Source organism: Dioscorea cayenensis, unplaced genomic scaffold, assembly GCF_009730915.1.
Source record: "Dioscorea cayenensis subsp. rotundata cultivar TDr96_F1 unplaced genomic scaffold, TDr96_F1_v2_PseudoChromosome.rev07_lg8_w22 25.fasta BLBR01001821.1, whole genome shotgun sequence".
Classification (NCBI taxonomy): domain Eukaryota; kingdom Viridiplantae; phylum Streptophyta; class Magnoliopsida; order Dioscoreales; family Dioscoreaceae; genus Dioscorea; species Dioscorea cayenensis.
The window spans coordinates 90,693-108,157 of NW_024088212.1; the positions used below are offsets into that span (position 1 = coordinate 90,693).

Sequence of the window (17,465 nt, forward strand, 5' to 3'; positions counted from 1 at the left end):
AAACCGTCATTCGGGTTTCCAAGCCCTCGAAATTATGTTTTCCACTTGAGGGGCTTGTTGTTGTTGTTAGAACCCCGATGGCCCCATGGTCTTCTCGTGGTCCTTGATTACTCCATGAAAAAGTTGGGATGATTCTTCCAACCTCGAATTGTACGTGTTGCTATATGGATTCCCTTGAGGTCTCATTCCATTACCTACAAAGTCAACATTCTCAACTCAAGAAACATCACCCTATGACGATTGGGCAATCGGAGGGAGCATGTCCTCCACCACAACCGTGCAATTGGTCACGGCCAGAACTCTATTCGAAGCTATAAGATCTAGCTTCTTACTCAAACTCTCCACTTGGGCCGCCAATGAAGTTACCGCATCAATTTCATGGAGACCGCCACCTTTTTTTCTTTTTCCCTAGCGTCCCCACTCGGTAGCTATTTAACCCCATTTCCTCAATCAATTGACAAGCCTCGCTCGGGGGTCTTGCTACCTAAGGTACCTCCCGCCACTGCATCCAAGAGTTGCCTTGTACTCGGGTTCAAACCATTGTAGAAGGTTTGAACAATCATCCACTCCGGGAATCCGTGTTATGGACACTTGCGCAGGAGTTCCTTGAACCTTTCCCATGTCTCAAATAGAGACTCCAATTCCAACCGCATAAAGGATGAGATCTCATTCCTAAGCTTTGTCGATTTTTCCCGGGAGGGAAAATAACGGGCTAGAAAAAGCTTCTACCATCTCCTCCCATGTAGTGATTGATGCCCTAGGTAATGAGTGTAGCCACCGCTTTGCTTTTCCCCTTTAAGGAAAATGGGAAGGCTCTCAATTTGATGGCATCATCCGTCACACCATTTATCTTCGAGATGTCACACACCCTCGAGGAAGCTCTCTATGTGACTGTTTGGATCCTCATCGGCCAAAACCGTTGAATTGTGCGGATTGCTGCAACATATGGATGAATGCCGGCTTTTAGCTCAAAAATTCGAGCTATAATTGGGGGACGCACAATACTCGATTGTGTCCCCCAACACCGAAGATCCGGCATAATCGGATAGTGTTCGTTGTTGCTCATTTTGTTCTCGCCATGTTGTCGATCCTTCTACTTCCAAATCACCTGGATTAGGGTCTGTTCTTGCATGTGTTCTTTCCCTTTCCTTCAAGTGTACGCTCAAGCTCAGGGTCTCCTTCAAGCAATATTGATGGATTCCCTCGGGTCACAACCTGGAGCTGCACCAAAAGTAAAGAAAAAGAAAATCAGAATGATGATAGAATAAGAAGATATGAAATAGAATGTGTAGTGAAATAGCTAAGAAAACAAAGTGCAAAGTATCTCTCAACGCCTAGGACCCCGGCAACGGCGCCAAAAACTTGACAAGATCCCCTTGCTTATATCCCGCAAGTGCACGGGTTTGTCGAAGTAATAATCCCGGATGAGCGGGGTCGAATCCACATGGAGTAGGGAGTAAAGACACTTAATTCGATTCTTAGCTATGTGGATTATCAACAATGATAAGTGTGGTAATGATTCAATTCTCAGAAATTAAAAGCAACAAGTAAGAGAGCAAAAGTAAGGAGGAGGCAAGGCAATCGATAAATATGGGGTACTCGGATGATACTTCACCTAGGATAATCGCTTTCAAGTGCAAGAACTCTCTATTATGCTTCCTAATCAATGCAATGGTGAGTCGTGGAAATCCTTACATACATAGTCCCAAATCTAAGGTCAACTATGCCTAACTCTATACATGTCCCGGAGGAGAAATCGAACAATCTCAACACCTCGCACTCGCATAGAGTTGCAATGAGCTCTAGGGATTCCAAGTGATAAATCTCTTCCTAGATTTAGACCCTAACCCTTTGGTCCAAGCGGAAGGTCCCCTAGCCACAATTAAGCCCTAGATACTAAGATCACCCTCAACGCTTCACTCCATTGCACGCGCAACTAGGCCCCAGCGGAGGTTCATCCCTTAGACCATTCACTCTATTATGGCCGCAAAGAACTCGAGGAACGGAGGTAGAATCTATCACGCCGGAGGGGAAAGGGGACGCTCCTGTACCTCTTGACTCACCCTCTCAACCCTCTCCAACCTAGTTTTGTCTAACGCTCGTGGTGTGTCACTCACTCACAAGGTTACCAATAAGAACTCTCAACCCTAGTGTCACTCTAGGGGAAATGTTCATACAATCAAGCATTCAAGGTTGGAACTCACAATAAACATCAATTTATTGAAAGCATAATAAAGAAGTTCAATGAAACGAATACATCCTAGGGTTCACAATCACCCAAGTACCCACTAGGGGTTTAGCTCTCCATGGAGCTAAGTACAATCAAAGAAATAGAATGTAAAAGCAATGAATCCATAAAGAAACCCCCTCGATGGTCGTGTCGATGGTCTTGTGGAAAGTCCTCTACTCGTCGTCCAAGGATTCCTTCATCCCGAGTATAGGATACGCCTCGATCGAAGCTCCCCTACCAACCTTCTTCCTAATGGAATCACGATGTCGGAGCCAGTAGAACCTCTCCCAAAACCTTGGCCAATACCCCTCGAAACCCCTAGCCGAAGCCCTCTCACAAGTTGGGGAAAAGGTGGAGAAAAGAATATCAAAATCGGGGTTGAACCGGCTTTAAATAGGGCTGGAATCGGGCAACTCCACGGGCGTGGATGGTACACGCGTGCGACTTCGCAGCGTGGAATTTCCACACGGGCGTGGATAATTTCCACACGCCCGTGTGGATTCTCTATTTCTCCGATTTCTGCCAGCCGTGAACAAAGGTCGCTACATAGATTGTTACAATGTTGCTACATTGCTCTCGCTACAGTTTCCGACCTGAATAACTTCCCAATTCCATACTTTCTTCAGGATAACGCAAACGGGCACACCTTCACATCGTGAATCACTTTCTTCTTGAATGATATATAAGTTGGTGGGGTTCTTGTTCTTGTATGCATAAGACGGAATGCTCGAGTGTGACCGCCTTTTGTGCCCCTCCAAATGGATGTACTCAATCGAATGCGAGGAGGTTGGCACACACTCTAGCATCTCACACCTGTCTTATGTCTTCACGTTTGAACCTTAGCAAGATCTCCTCCAAAAATAGGTGCATTATGATCCACATTGGCCTATTTCCTTCATACTTAGCCTCACAGCCCTACCTGCGTAAAAGTAACATAAAAACACACATATTAATGTAAAAACCTGAGAAAAGTAATGCTCAACATAAGGAATGAACGCTTCGCATTCATATCGCACAAGCAATTATCAATTCGCCTACCCACACACCGGTGTATTTTATTATTTCAACAACCCGTGCACTTGCGGTATACACACACAAGGGGTGCGTCAGAGAGCATCTAACTTGGCATGAGTTGACAAATAACATCTTGCCCAAGTGTGTGGATCATGTTGCATACACCATCTATATTCATTTTCATCCATTTCCTTCATTTTCTCCATATGCAGTTCAAAATGCTTCTCAGTCCCAACAAATACAACCGCCCATAACAACTTCTTATAACCATTTCCCTTGAGCTTTTGTTTGATGTTCTCATACATGTACTTCAGACATAATCTATGCTTCACTGCAGGTGTCAACTCCTTGAATGCCTACATCAATCCCTATAAATAATCGCAAAACAGATCAGTTGGTACAATAATTTTATATAACACACATTAAAAGCAAGCATTGCTTAATTCAAACCTTTTGTTGGTTAGACATAAAAACCCAATTATTGTCTTCTGGCCTAATAAAACTTCACACAACACACTTAGAAACCATGACCAAGACTCTTTGCATTCAGCATCAACACATGCAATTGCAAGCGGCAACATATTTCATTTCCATCTCTAGCTATGGCACATAACAAATGTCCTCCTAGTGCAATCTTCAGAAAACATCCATCCAGACATATTAATGGTCTTAAACCTAAAAGATAACTCAACTTTTGCGCTCCAAATCTCATGTCCTCCACAATTTTCATTAACCTCATCTTGAACCAATAAGTTGGTTTTAATTTCCACTAGACTCCCCGGATTTGTAGTTTTAATGGTCTTTGCATGGTCATACAACCTCTTGTATTGTTTTTTCATATATCCTAGTATGACCTTCAAAGCAATCTTCTTAGCTCTGTAGTGTTTTTACATGTGCACATGAGCTCCACATTCCCTACTAACCCTTTTCTGTATTATTGATGCATTCCAGCCACTTGAATTCTTACACACAGTGGTAATCATTGTCCTGTTGTTCTTACATAGTTTATATGAATACCCCCTTCCAATTGCCCATGCTCTTAGGGCTTCTCTAAAACAATGAGGATCATAAAATTTCATGCCTAAATCTAATTGTAGATTTTTCACATCACCATCTTCATTGAAATCAGCACACACTTTTCCATTTTCATCATCCGATCCTTGAAAGCTAAGCATATCATCTTCATAGTGTGGGCGTTCATTGAACTCTTCCACAAAATTTTTAGTCATGTTTTTCCCCTTAGCATGATCAGTCGTTCTTTACTTGTTTGCAGTATTAGAAGCATCATATCCTGACCTTTGTATGAATATATCATCCTCATTTACTTCCAAATCCTCAAACATCTAACTAGAATTGCTTAATTCTGAGTCATCACCTATGCTATCGTCACTTGATACCTAAAAGGCTGGTATGTTCCATCTAAAGAACAACTAGAATATGCCATGTTCTGTTATCCTCAACTCTTGCATTCATGTCACTTTCTTCCAAATTTTCATTTTTATCTCCCTCTATAGCATTGGTCATGTCTTGTTGTCTATCAATTGCATCAATTTCAACATGCAATTTTGCCATCAGAGGACCATGTTCAACTATAAGGACATTGATACTATCCTGATGACTGTTGTAATACACCATGTTGCTTTTGTCTGCATTACTAAAGATCTCTTCTATTCCATCATTGGTACGGAGCCCATTAACTTTAAACCACATACTTCCACCCCTTTCACATCCTAAATACAAAAAAAAAATCTAACAATGTAAAAAAGAAGTTATAGTCGACATCTACTGGCCTAACTATCTCAACCTTGCCTCCTTCATATACTATCTCATCCTCATTCCTCCACTTTCCTCCACAGTGTAAGACAAGGTCCACATGGGTCCCCATAAGTAGTGTAGTCAACATTGTTTACCAAATTGTCAAAATACAGGTTAATTCACAGAGAAAACATATCAAAAATTGAGTTCTACAATTGCTAACATGTCAAAAATGATTACTATATGAGTACCACTAGTAGAACATCTCAAAAAATGATTTTCACAAAGAAAACATTAAAACCTACGTCATCTCTAAAATTAATATTGCTTTCACAATTGTAGGACATGATTTCCATTCAAGTTTAAGAACATTCAACATAAAATTCCCACTGAAGAGACTAAAACTGAAACCAATTTCTTAATGCACTCACAAATAAAACATCACAAAGAAGTAAGAATAAATTAAGACTAAAACCTAATTATTTTACATCAATTTAGTCCAAACACTGAAAGAGGCAACTTCTATATGGATGCTCAGTTGTGTATGAGAACACAATCAGAACATAATACACAAAATGATTTTATATTAAGGGGCAGATATATACAAGGTTTGAGATGAATTCATAACTTTAATACAGAAAAACAGGCATAATCATGTTCTAAACAAGAAACTGCATAATTTGGCAAACAAAAGTAATCTTCTAACAAATACTAAATTCATTGTCACAGACTAATTTTATATGAATGCAATATGCACAGATCTATACTACATTTATATTCAATTATTTCTCCTAATGCCATACAAGTAGAACCAAGCAGGTTGATCAAAATGCAAATGGAACTTTAATAAAGTATACTTTCACATGCCACCTAGAATCCACACAAAAAGTATTCTCGGAGAACCATTCACACAATTAACACATATTTTACTTAATTTGCATCTATTTTATGGATTTGGTTTGGAAGAATTAAGTTTATTGAATGGACCATGAATCCTGTGAAAGTCCAAGAAATCCTACGAAGGGAAGTGGCTCATATAGCTAAAGAACATCAACATGGAGAATTTAAAATGCTGAGAAACAAATAAAATATCACAAACACTAAAATTATCAAAATGAAATCAACAAAGAAATTAAAACTGAAACACATTTCTTAATGCTTTCACAAATAAGAAGGAGAAATTAAAAATGAAACAACTCTCCAACATTGCTTTCAAAATTTTAGGTTAACTAAGTCCTACTAAGTTAACAAAAAAATTTGAAACAAATAAAACACTGATTTAAAAAATTTAACCTACTTTCTGAGGAAAATAAAACACTAACAATTAAACTAAAATTACACTTCTTTCTTGCAATCATTTGGTAAAAAAAACCTTACAAATTAAGAGCCCTATCATACTTCTCACATGCATTAAGTATTTTTCAAGGAGTTGATAGGAATACCTGCACTGAACAGGCACACAATGCAAATCAAAACCCTTTGCATCTCTGTCTAGATGAGAACTTCCCCTTTGTCTGAACCCTAGAAACCCTCTCCACTATTCCCGTTGTCTAAACCTAGAAATCCTCTCCACTGTCTCCGTTGTCCGAACCTGGAAACCTTCTCCATTGTCCCCTTTGTTGGAACCCTAGAAATCCTCTCCACTGTTGTCTAAATGATGGGTGAAAATCCAAGTGGCACTAAAGGAGACAGGAGGTGAACTCTTTCATTCTCGTTAAATTATCTCCCTCATTAAAGCATTATTAATGATATAATTAATCTAACCTAATCAAAGTGCGCCAACTCACACGGGAAAATGATTTTTTATGTGTTTTGACTCTTTTAACCCGGCCATGTCAGCTTCCACTAACGTCATTGACGGTTTCTGCTGTTTTTGCCAATCTAACAAACCACAAGGTTGAAAATGTAAATATTTTTACACATTCCTTTATTCGCAAAACTTGAAAACCACATGGTTTATTTTTAAACTTTTCCCTTATTAAAATGAGATATTTAATTTGAATATTTAATTATAATAATTATTTGTAATAATAATTTTCAAAATATTTTTTAAATAAAAAAATTTGTTTATCATGTAATAAGATTTATGTGCATCAAGGGTACAAAAGTAATTTTTCATATTCCCGTCATACTTTTTTCCCCATTCCAAATGAAATGTTCTTCAAACCCAAAACAAAATTTTTCATTCTTATTCCTATTCCTGTAGTCTCATTTCTATTTTCTCTTCCATTCTCATTCCGTGATTTAAACCCACCCACATTTCCTGTGGGTTGCCTTCCTCCAATGGAAAAAAATTGTGATTATTAGTTCCCATGAAAATCTATTTTAAAAATCCAGTTTCTACCTTTGGCGGTTTCATAACCTATTGCCATTGGATCTCGTATATTTAAAATTACTGTACAAATCTCAAATATACGATTTATCCAAATTTTTTAAAAAAATCTTTTAAATTGAATAAACCAATATTATTATTTTTATTTTATTTTATTTTATTTTATTTGGTTAAATAGATTAAAAACTATAAATGGTTTTGGTTATTACTTTAAAGATAATAATTTCAAAGGATATGCTACCAAAAAGGAAATTAGAGTCTTCATTTGGATGATTTCTCATAATCATAAATATTAAATTATGATCATGGACTAATAAATTAAAAATAATATTGATTTCTATATATATCATGTAATAAAAATCCACATACTCCATCCTTAAATATTGTAAGCAATTCAAAACAAGAGGTTGGGTTGTACTACTTGTAGGGAATTTATTTCTTGTGGGTGTCCTTCCTCCAATGAAAAAACTTGCGATTATTAATTCTCATGAAAATCTATTTTAGAAATCCAGTTTTTGCCAGTGATGGTTTCATAACCTATTGGCATTTGGGTCTTGTATATTTTAAATTTCCATACACATCTCAAATTTGTGATTTATCTAAATTTGTTAAAAAAAACTATACAGTCTCTTTTAAATTGAATAAATTAATAATATTATTTTATTGGGAAAATTTCAAAAATAAATCTTGTGGTTGTCGGGTTTTGCAAAAGAGTGACAAAAAGAAAAAAAAATTTTTGATTTACTACATTATGGTTTCTCTACGTGGCAAAAAAGGGAAAAACCGTGACGACCGTTAGTTCTTGTTTACATGGCAAGGGCAAAGTCGACATTTGACATAAAAAAACATATGTTCTTATGAGTTGGCATCTCATCTCGGTTTTAATGTACTATGCTAATTAATCTGGTAATTAAGAACCTATAAACGCTACCACCAAGCATGAACTTATACACGAGAAGCTTCTTATCAGGAGCGTGGTAATAAGCTTTGAGGGCAATGAGATTCAGGTGCTAGATATGGCCAAGAATCGCCATTTGTTGATTGAATTCACGTTTACCAATGCCTGATCCAGTTTCCTGAAGACGTTTCACAGCAACGGCGTTCTTATCTTGGAGCACGACTTTATAAGCGGTGTTGTAACCGCCCTTGCTAGAGGAGAAAATGATCTTCTCGTCTTTGTGGAGGTGATGAGAAGGAGGTTTGGATCCGATCTTATGCCAAAAGTAAAGGAAGCTGATCGTGAATGCGATGAGGAGAGCTGCTAGGTCACTGGCGATGATAGCGATCAGGGCGACGTGTTTCATTCCTAAGAGGTGGATGCCCTGATCGAGTTTGAATCCTAGGGATGAGGAGATCAATGTGGTGGTGGGGATCCGGTGGGGAGGGTGGGATTTGTGGATAATGATGCCGGTGGGAAGGAGGAGAATGAGGGTGGGATGGGACCAGTAAGGGAATTTGAGGAGAGGTTTAGGTCTTGTAGATTGGGGAGGGGGAGGACGGGGATTGGGCCAGAGAGGTTGTTGGAGTTGAGACAGAGGGTGAGGAGATGGGGTAAGTGGTTCAAGGAGAGAAGGATCTGGCCGGAGAGGAGGTTGAAGGAGAGATCGAGGCGGTAGAGGCGGGAGAGGGAGGAGAGATGCCAACTAATAGGAATATATGTTTTTTTTATGTCAAATGTTGATTTTTGCCCTTGCCACGTAAGCAAGGACAAATGGTCGTCACTGTTTTTCCTTTTTTTGCCACGCAGAGAAACCACAAGGTAGTAAATCAAAAAAAAATTTTCTTTTATCCTTTTTTTTTGCAAAACTCAACAACCACAAGGTTTATTTTTAAAATTTTCCCTATTTTATTTTATTTTATTTTATTTGCATCTGTATATTTTTAGTTAAATAAAAATTATTAATTATAATATTTAAAGTGTAGTAACACCTTCTCTTATTGAGATTTAATTATATAAAATCAATTATTTAAATAGTTAATTAAAATAATTAAACCTAATAATAATTAAAATGAGATATTTAATTTGAATATTAAATTATAATAATTATTTTTAATAATAATTTTCAAAATATTTTTTAAATAAAAAAATTGTTTATCATGTAATAAGATTTATGTTTATCAAAGCTATAAAAGCAATTTTGTCATATTTCTCTCTTACTTTTTTCCAATTCCCAATGAACTATTCTTCCAACAAAAGGTTGTTTTCCTTTCCATTCCTATTCCTATAGATTATTAGTACTCATGAAAATCTATTTTAAAAATTTCAGTTTCTACCCTTGGTCAGTTTCATAACCTATTGCCATTGGGTTTAGTATATTTAAATTTACCATACACATCATATATATATATATGATTTATCAAAATTTGTGAAAAAAATATCCAGTTTCCTTTAAATTGAATAAAACAATAATATTATTTTAATTTATTTGGGTTAACTAGATTAAAAACTTTAAATGGTTTTGATTATTACTTTAAAGGTTAAAATTTCAAAGGATATGATACCAAGAAGGAAATTAGAGTCTTTATTTGGATGGTTTCTCATAATCATAAATATTAAAGCATGACCATGGATTAATAAATTCAAAATAATATTGATTTCTAAATATATCATGTAATAAAAGTTCACATATTTCCTCCTTAAATATTGTAAGAAATTCAAAACAAGTTTTTAGGTTGCACTGTTTGTAGGGAATACATTTCTTTTGGGTTGCCTTCCTCCAATGAAAAAACTTGTCATTATTAATTCTCATGAAAATCTATTTCAAACATCCAGTTTCTGCCCTCTGTGGTTTCTTAACCTATTGCCATTTAGGTCTAGTATATTTAAAATTACCATACACATCTCAAATAAGTGATTTATCTAAATTTGCCAAAAAGAAAACTATCCGGTTTCTTTTAAGTTGAATAAACCTATAATATTATATTATTTTATTTTATTTTAGTTGCATATGTATATATTTAGTTAAATAAAAATTATTAATTATAATAATTAGTGTGTCGTGACACCTTCTCTTATTAAGATTTAATAATATAAATTCAATTATTTAAATAGTTAATTAAAATAATTAAACTACTAATAATTAAGATGAGATATTTAATTTGAATATTTAATTATAATAATTATTTGAAATAATAATTTTTAAAATATTTTTCAAATAAACAAATTTGTTTATCATGTAATAAGATTTATGCGTATCAAGGGTAGAAAGGTAATTTTGTCATATTCCTCCCTTGTTTTTTTCAATTCCCAATGAAATATTCTTCCAATAAAAGACAGTTTTCATTTTCATTGTAATTCCTATAGTCTCATTACCATTATCTTTTCCATTCTCATTCCATGACCAAACCCACCCACATTTCCTTTGATTACCTTCCTCCAATGAAAAAAAAAATTGTGATTATCAGTTCTCATGAAAATCTATTTTAAAAATCCAATTTCTACCGTTAGGAGGTTTCATAACCTATAGGCATTGGGTCTAGTACATTTAAAATTACCCTACACATCTCAGATATATGATTTATCCAAATTTGTGGGGGAAAAATATCATGTTTCTTTTAAATTGAATAAAACAATAGTATTATTTTATTAGGGTTAAATAGATTAAATACTATAAATTGTTTTGGTTATCACTTTAAAGATTAAATTTTCAAAGAATATAATACCAAAAAGGAAATTAGTCTTTATTTGGATGATTTCTCATTATCATAAATATTAAAGCATGATCATGTATTAATAAATTCAAAATAATATTGATTTCTAAATATATCATGTAATAAAAGTTCACATACTGCCTCCTTAAATATTGTAAGCAATTCAAAACAAGGAGTTGGGTTGTACTATTTGTAGGGAATATATTTCCTATAGGTTACCTTCTTCCAATGAAAAAACTTGTGATTATTAATTCTCATGAAAATCTACTTTAGAAATCCAGTTGATCGCCTTGGTGGTTTCATAACCTATTGTCATTTGGGTCTAGCATATTTAAAATTACCATATACCCCTCAAATATGTGATATATTTAAATTTGTCGAAAAAAACCAAAACAAAACAAAACAACCCGATTTCTTTTAAATTGAATAAACAGATAATATTATTTTATTTGGGTTAAATACATTAAAACCTATAATTGGTTTGGTATTACTTTAAAGTTTAACATTTAAAAGAATGTGATACAAATTAGGAAATTAGAATTGAACAATGGCATTGCCCACTGATTAAGGAAAAGTCGTGGAAATCTATGAAATTGAAATGATGGTAAAAAGTTTGAATAGAAAATAAAAGAGGATACTGTAAACATATTGAATGCTGATCATTAAATACAAATCCAAAAAAGATGTAATAGGTCATCTGATTTCTAGGATAGTATTTTTACAAGCTACTCTTCTCCTTCAAAATCATAGAGATATTTCATGGAGAAATTAGCATTTGTGATTTATTATGAAATTATAACTGGAGAGTCTAGTTCTTTAAAATATGGTTGCTCTTATATTAATGTTTTATTTTATTTATGTTATACAGATTAAAAATTATGATTAGTTTCAATAGTGAATTTATCGATTTATTATTTTGATAATTACTCTTAATAAATTCATAGTAATTTACATTAAATAGCTAAGTAAAAAATATTTAATATTTTGTTAAGTTATTTTGGATTATTTTGGGTTTTAAATTTAAAGTATTGGTGAGATTTGATGATGTTATGGCATCTATTTTTAAATATTTCATGTAATGAAAAGTTTCATCTTGTGGTGTTAAAAAAGATTTGTGACTTGAAAATAATTTGCATAATAACATATGCTATATTTCAGATATGGGAAAGAATAATTAGACACATGGTATGATGTAAGTTAATAACAAGTGGCCTAATCTAGACTCTGAGTGATTGATCATTTGATATATGAGAATAAACCTCTATAGGCAATAAAGCTAAACCGATCATCTAAAGAAGTTAAATGAACATCTAGAGGAAGCAAAGCTTAGTTAGTCATCTAATTGGGAGGATGAATCTCTTAGGCAGCAAAGCTTAGTAAGTTTAGCTGGAAGGAAATAGAAAGGGTCATCATCATAAAGGTAAGGAATAGTTGAATTCAAATTCTAATTCTATAGAACTTTAAACCTGATTTCATTCTTAATTTCATCTTTCTTCTTCGAGAGTGATATGCATAAGAGCATCCTCAGAAAAGGTTCATAGGAACTCAATTTTAAGTGTTCATAAGAAATTAGTGAAGGAAAAATACCTCATCATCATCATCATCATCATCATCATCATCATCATCAACACTTGTTTCAGTTCTATTTTACGTAACTCATGAACTAAGATCTATGCTAATCGCAAAAGGTGAACAGTTTTTTGCATAAATAATCTTGGTGTCATTTATGAGAAAGCACTAATAATAAGATTCATGGCAATGAGCAAATAGACAACCAACTTTCCTCAGCTATAAGAAAGCACCCTTGAGTATAATAAAGATGTAAAAGTTAAGGAATACCATCAAGGTCAACCCTTTTTTAGACTTAAGAAGATTAAGCATAAATGTACCTAATTTTAGAAGAAAAAAAATTGAGATCCTTATCTAAGCTTTCACAATACAAAGTAATATGTATTCTAACCTTTAGAAAGGACGAAGTCTAGTCAGGTGAAAAAAGATTTCAAACAGTTAAATCCAAAGATAAAGCATAAGCAAAGTAAGCCAGGTATAAATGAAAACACTAGCACACAATATCATCTAGGTCTTGAATTGAAGACTTATTTAGAGATCATCTCAAGAAACTCTCACTGAACATGAATAAATGATTAAAAACATACCTCTAAGTTGTTTCATTATTGATTATATAATTCTTAGTACTCCATTGTTAATAGGATTTCAAATGCCATCGATTAAGTTGTACTACAAGGTTTCCTACCTTATTATCCATTGGGGGTCCTCCAAGGTGATGATGCTTCTCCAAGGAGTATCATATGTGATAAGATACCAAGTGTTCCTAGTTAAGGGAAAAGGAGAGGTCCGATCATGGCTCTTAAGATCTTCCACTGTGATCTATATTTTCCTTTGAAGGCTGAGTGAAATCTTCTTCAACCATTTTATTAATAGCATAGTAGGAAAAACCTCCACCATGTTGATTAATGTAAAGTATCAAGAAGACTAGAGCCTTTAAAGTTTCATATATTGTTTTATTCTTAAAAAAAACTTAAAGTCCCATACTTGAGAAGGCCTTTGTTATAACTACATTAACTTGAGGACTTCTATGGTATTCTTTTAAATTGATCCCTCCTAGGAGATAGCTAAAGGATCTAGCTAAGTTTTTAACTTGAGTAGAGTAATAAATAAATGGCAGATGGATCTAGGGTGTAAGATTAGTTAAACTGAAGGGAGAGAAACCGAGAAAAGGAGTAAAGATGATAAAAAATCACAAGGCAATTTAAGAAAGTGAGAACTCATATTAATGAAAGGGAAAAAAGAAATACCCTATTTTGATTTCAAAATTGTACTTCTTTGAACATTATCCGAGGAGAAATTCTCAAGTAGACTTAGGATCAATGAATCTTGAAAAGGCTTCTAAGATGAGAATCATTATACCTTGGGTAAAATTTTGAAAACATTACCGATATCCATATAAGAATAGGTATAACAAGGAGAAGTACTAAATAAATGAGATAGAGGATTTGATTCAAAGAGTATAACTTGGTCAGTACTATTAGATATATTATGCCCTAAAAACCAATCACTTACATGTTATGATTGGCATCTTACGCTACTACAATTTTCTTTTACATCCATATATTTCTATCCTTGTATATGGTTAGGACTAACAATTAAAGAAAAGGACTAACATGAATTTCTGTAATGAATGACGGTTATAATGTGGTCATGCCAATAAAAGCTCAATTCATTGTAACTCAAATATAAACCATTCCTCATCAATAAATTATCAAGTGTAGTTAACGATATCATTAACATTTACACATTCCATGCATGCTCATATAAGGATATGAGTAGTCTCATAATTATGGCACTAATATGAGACTAATGCACTCATTGAGAATTCTTAGTTTATGGATTGATCTATAATGAGAATGACTAATTCATTCTCACATCAAAAGATACAAATGGATCTAAACTTGAGATCATCATGGATATCTTATAGGTACGATGAATTTAATAATATTATCATTAAACCTATTAGGGTTGTGGGTTAGTAAATTTTCAATAATCAAGCAATCACACATACCACAACGAAGAAAGGAAGAGGCACAATCATTTGGTAGTGTAGTTCACCTAAATGAGAACTTGATTTAGTAGTTCTTTGCAAAAAGTATTAATGCAAATAAAAGACATCCCCTATATAAGCTTCACAATCGAGGCATCTTCTTAATATAAGAGACATTTGATGATGAGCTTGTGCTTGTTTGGGGGTAATAATCTTGTTTGGGTACTAAACTATAACCATATTTCAAAATGGATACTGCATTTCAATTTGTTTCTTTCGGATACTACACTATGATTTTTGTTCAGGGGGAGGGTACCCACGCATTTTTAATGGGAATAGGCTGATGTGGACGCCGGAGTAACGATGTGGCAAGGGTTTTGACAAGTCATCTGCTAATTTGTACCTCCAGTTGTTAATTTTTAATACATGTCACTAGAGAAAATCCATGTCATTTAAAATTGGGGCCACATTAGCATCACCCCTCCTCTTCTACCTAGTCCCTCATCTCCAGAGAACTTCTTCGTCTTCTTCATCTTCTTCGCCTTTTCGTCTTCTTTGCCTCCTTCTCTAGTCAAAGAGGATACTAAGTGAGAGGTGTTATGCATTCACCGAAGTCACGCATTTACTAGGGTATAACCATCCGGGATTCGGGAGTTGGAAAATCGAGAGTCGTTCTAGGTTTGAACTATGTAAATGTAGTGGTGTTTCATAGCATCTTATAAACTATGTAAATTTTGTGGTGCTTCATAGCACTTTAGAACATACAAGAGTTGATTATGTAGGTTTTTGCTGCTAGGTTTTAATGTTATTTTCCCAAATTGCACAAGCTTCACAAAGATTTTGCAATTTAAGAAACTAATTAAATTGAGAATAACTTCATTTCTAATTCAGAGTGATCGAGAGAAAGATAAATGGAGAGGTTTATTAATGTAACTTACTTTATTTAAGTAGAAGAAGAAGAAGAAGAAGAAGAAGAAGAGCAACAACAACAGTAGAAAAAAAAGACTAAGAAGAAGAAGAAGAAGAGGAATGAGTTCTCGGGAGAAGAGGGATGAAGAAAATGGTGATGACGTGGCCCCTTTTTAAAATGACATGGATTTTCTCTAGTGACATGTATTAAAAAATAACAACTCGAGGTCCATGTCTGCAGATAACCTATCAAAACCCTCGCCACATCGTTATTCTGGCGTCCACATCAACTTATTCTCATCGAAACCGCATGGGTACCCCCTCGCTAAACAAAAATCATAGTGTAGTATCCGAAAAGAAACAAATTGAAATGCAGTAACCATTTTAAAATATGCGTATAGTTTAGTACCCAAAGAAGATTATTACTCGCTTGTTTGGAGAAATCATCATAAATTATTCAAGTATGTTGCTCACGGTGCATAAAATATTCAGCTAGAGCCGCTCCTGTATAAGGTGCGAGATATTGTAATGTAGCGGGTGAATCTGCTGTTTCGGCTACCACAATAGTGTATTCCATCGCCCCTCGCTCCTGGAAGGTAGTCACTACCTGAGCCACAGAAGATGCTTTTTGACCAATAGCTACATAAACACATATTACATTTTGTCCCTTTTGATTGAGAATCGTATCTGTGGCTACTGCTGTTTTGCCGGTCTGTCTATCTCCAATAATTAATTCTCGTTGACCACGTCCTATAGGGATCATAGCATCAATAGCAATAAGCCCTGTTTGAAGAGGCTCATATACGGAGCGTCTCGAAATAATACCTGGGGCAGGAGATTCAATTAAGCGAGATTCGGAAGCTGAAATTTCTCCCCTCCCATCAATAGGTTTAGCCAGAGCATTTATAACACGACCCAAATAAGCCTCACTCACAGGTATCTGGGCAATTCTTCCTGTTGCTTTGACAGAACTTCCCTCTTGTATCATCAAACCATCGCCCATTAATACAACGCCAACATTATTTGATTCCAAATTCAGAGCAATGCCTACTGTACCCTCTTCAAATTCTACTAATTCGCCTGCCATCACTTCATCAAGACCATGAATACGAGCAATACCATCCCCTACTTGAAGTACGGTACCGGTATTCACAATCTTTACTCCTATATTATATTGTTCGATACGTTCACGGATAATATTACTAATTTCGTCGGCTCGAAGAGTTACCATTAGTGTCTCTTTATTCTGCAAAAAAAAAAGAATAATGCCTAAAATTTAAACTAAAGTAAAAGTGGGAGGGTTAATCGGTTATTTCTTCCATGGCTCCGAGGATGCCAATATTCGCACTGATTGTACGGAAATGTAAATCACTATTCAAACAACTATTCAGAGTTCCTAGAGCTCCTTGTAAGGCTTCCTGAAAAACTCGTTGTCGTACTTTATTAATCGCTCTTTGTTGTTCAAAATGAAGGGTTTCATTTTTGTAATTTTCTAATCGTTCCAAACTATCATAAGTAGCATTAATCAAATTTGTTTTTTCTCGTTCTATCTCAGAGTATCCATTAATTCGATACTCATCTGCTTCTATTTCCACTTTGCGTAAGCGATCTCGAGCTCTTTCGAGTTGCTCAACGGTCTTTTTACGCAATTCTTCCGAATTTTGAATAGTACTCAAGATCCTCTGTTTTCGATTATCTAATAAATCATTTAATGAAAGTAGATTATTTTACTATTATATTAATTTTACAATTTCCATGATCTCTTCCCGAACCAAACATGAATCTTTCAATTCATTTGGCTCTCACGCTCAATTATTTATTTTATGGGCATTGCCATATAATGTAATGAGCCTGCCCCACCTTTTCTGCTCGTATTCATCGAAACTCACACAAGACCAGAATAGAATATTATAGTAAAAGGACTCTTCCGACGAGACAAAAATTTATAATTTCAGCAAAGTTGTTTCTTTATTTGATTTCTTCTTTATTTAATTTCAAATACAAATAAAAAATAT

The 17,465-nt window shown here is 34.6% G+C and overlaps 2 protein-coding genes and 1 non-coding gene across 3 annotated transcripts; 1 reads left to right on the top strand and 2 right to left on the bottom strand.

Moving 5' to 3' along the window:
• The first annotated feature begins 573 nt into the window (after window positions 1–573).
• On the top strand, window positions 574–680 carry LOC120257055. Its single transcript, XR_005535501.1, has one exon. It is a non-coding gene; the product is annotated as a small nucleolar RNA R71 (small nucleolar RNA).
• Window positions 681–8,685: 8,005 nt separating this feature from the next.
• Window positions 8,686–9,545, bottom strand: LOC120257053 (probable leucine-rich repeat receptor-like protein kinase At1g68400). The gene is made up of 2 exons (XM_039264688.1): window positions 9,490–9,545; window positions 8,686–8,974 (listed from the first exon to the last, which is right to left on the bottom strand). Exons 1-2 carry the CDS (start codon window positions 9,543–9,545, stop codon window positions 8,686–8,688), a joined length of 345 nt encoding a protein of 114 aa, XP_039120622.1.
• A 6,337-nt stretch (window positions 9,546–15,882) lies between these two features.
• On the bottom strand, window positions 15,883–16,755 carry LOC120257054 (ATP synthase subunit alpha, chloroplastic). Its single transcript, XM_039264689.1, has one exon. The coding sequence runs from the start codon at window positions 16,679–16,681 to the stop codon at window positions 15,908–15,910; it is 774 nt and encodes a 257-aa protein (XP_039120623.1). The 5' UTR covers window positions 16,682–16,755; the 3' UTR covers window positions 15,883–15,907.
• Window positions 16,756–17,465: the final 710 nt, after the last annotated feature.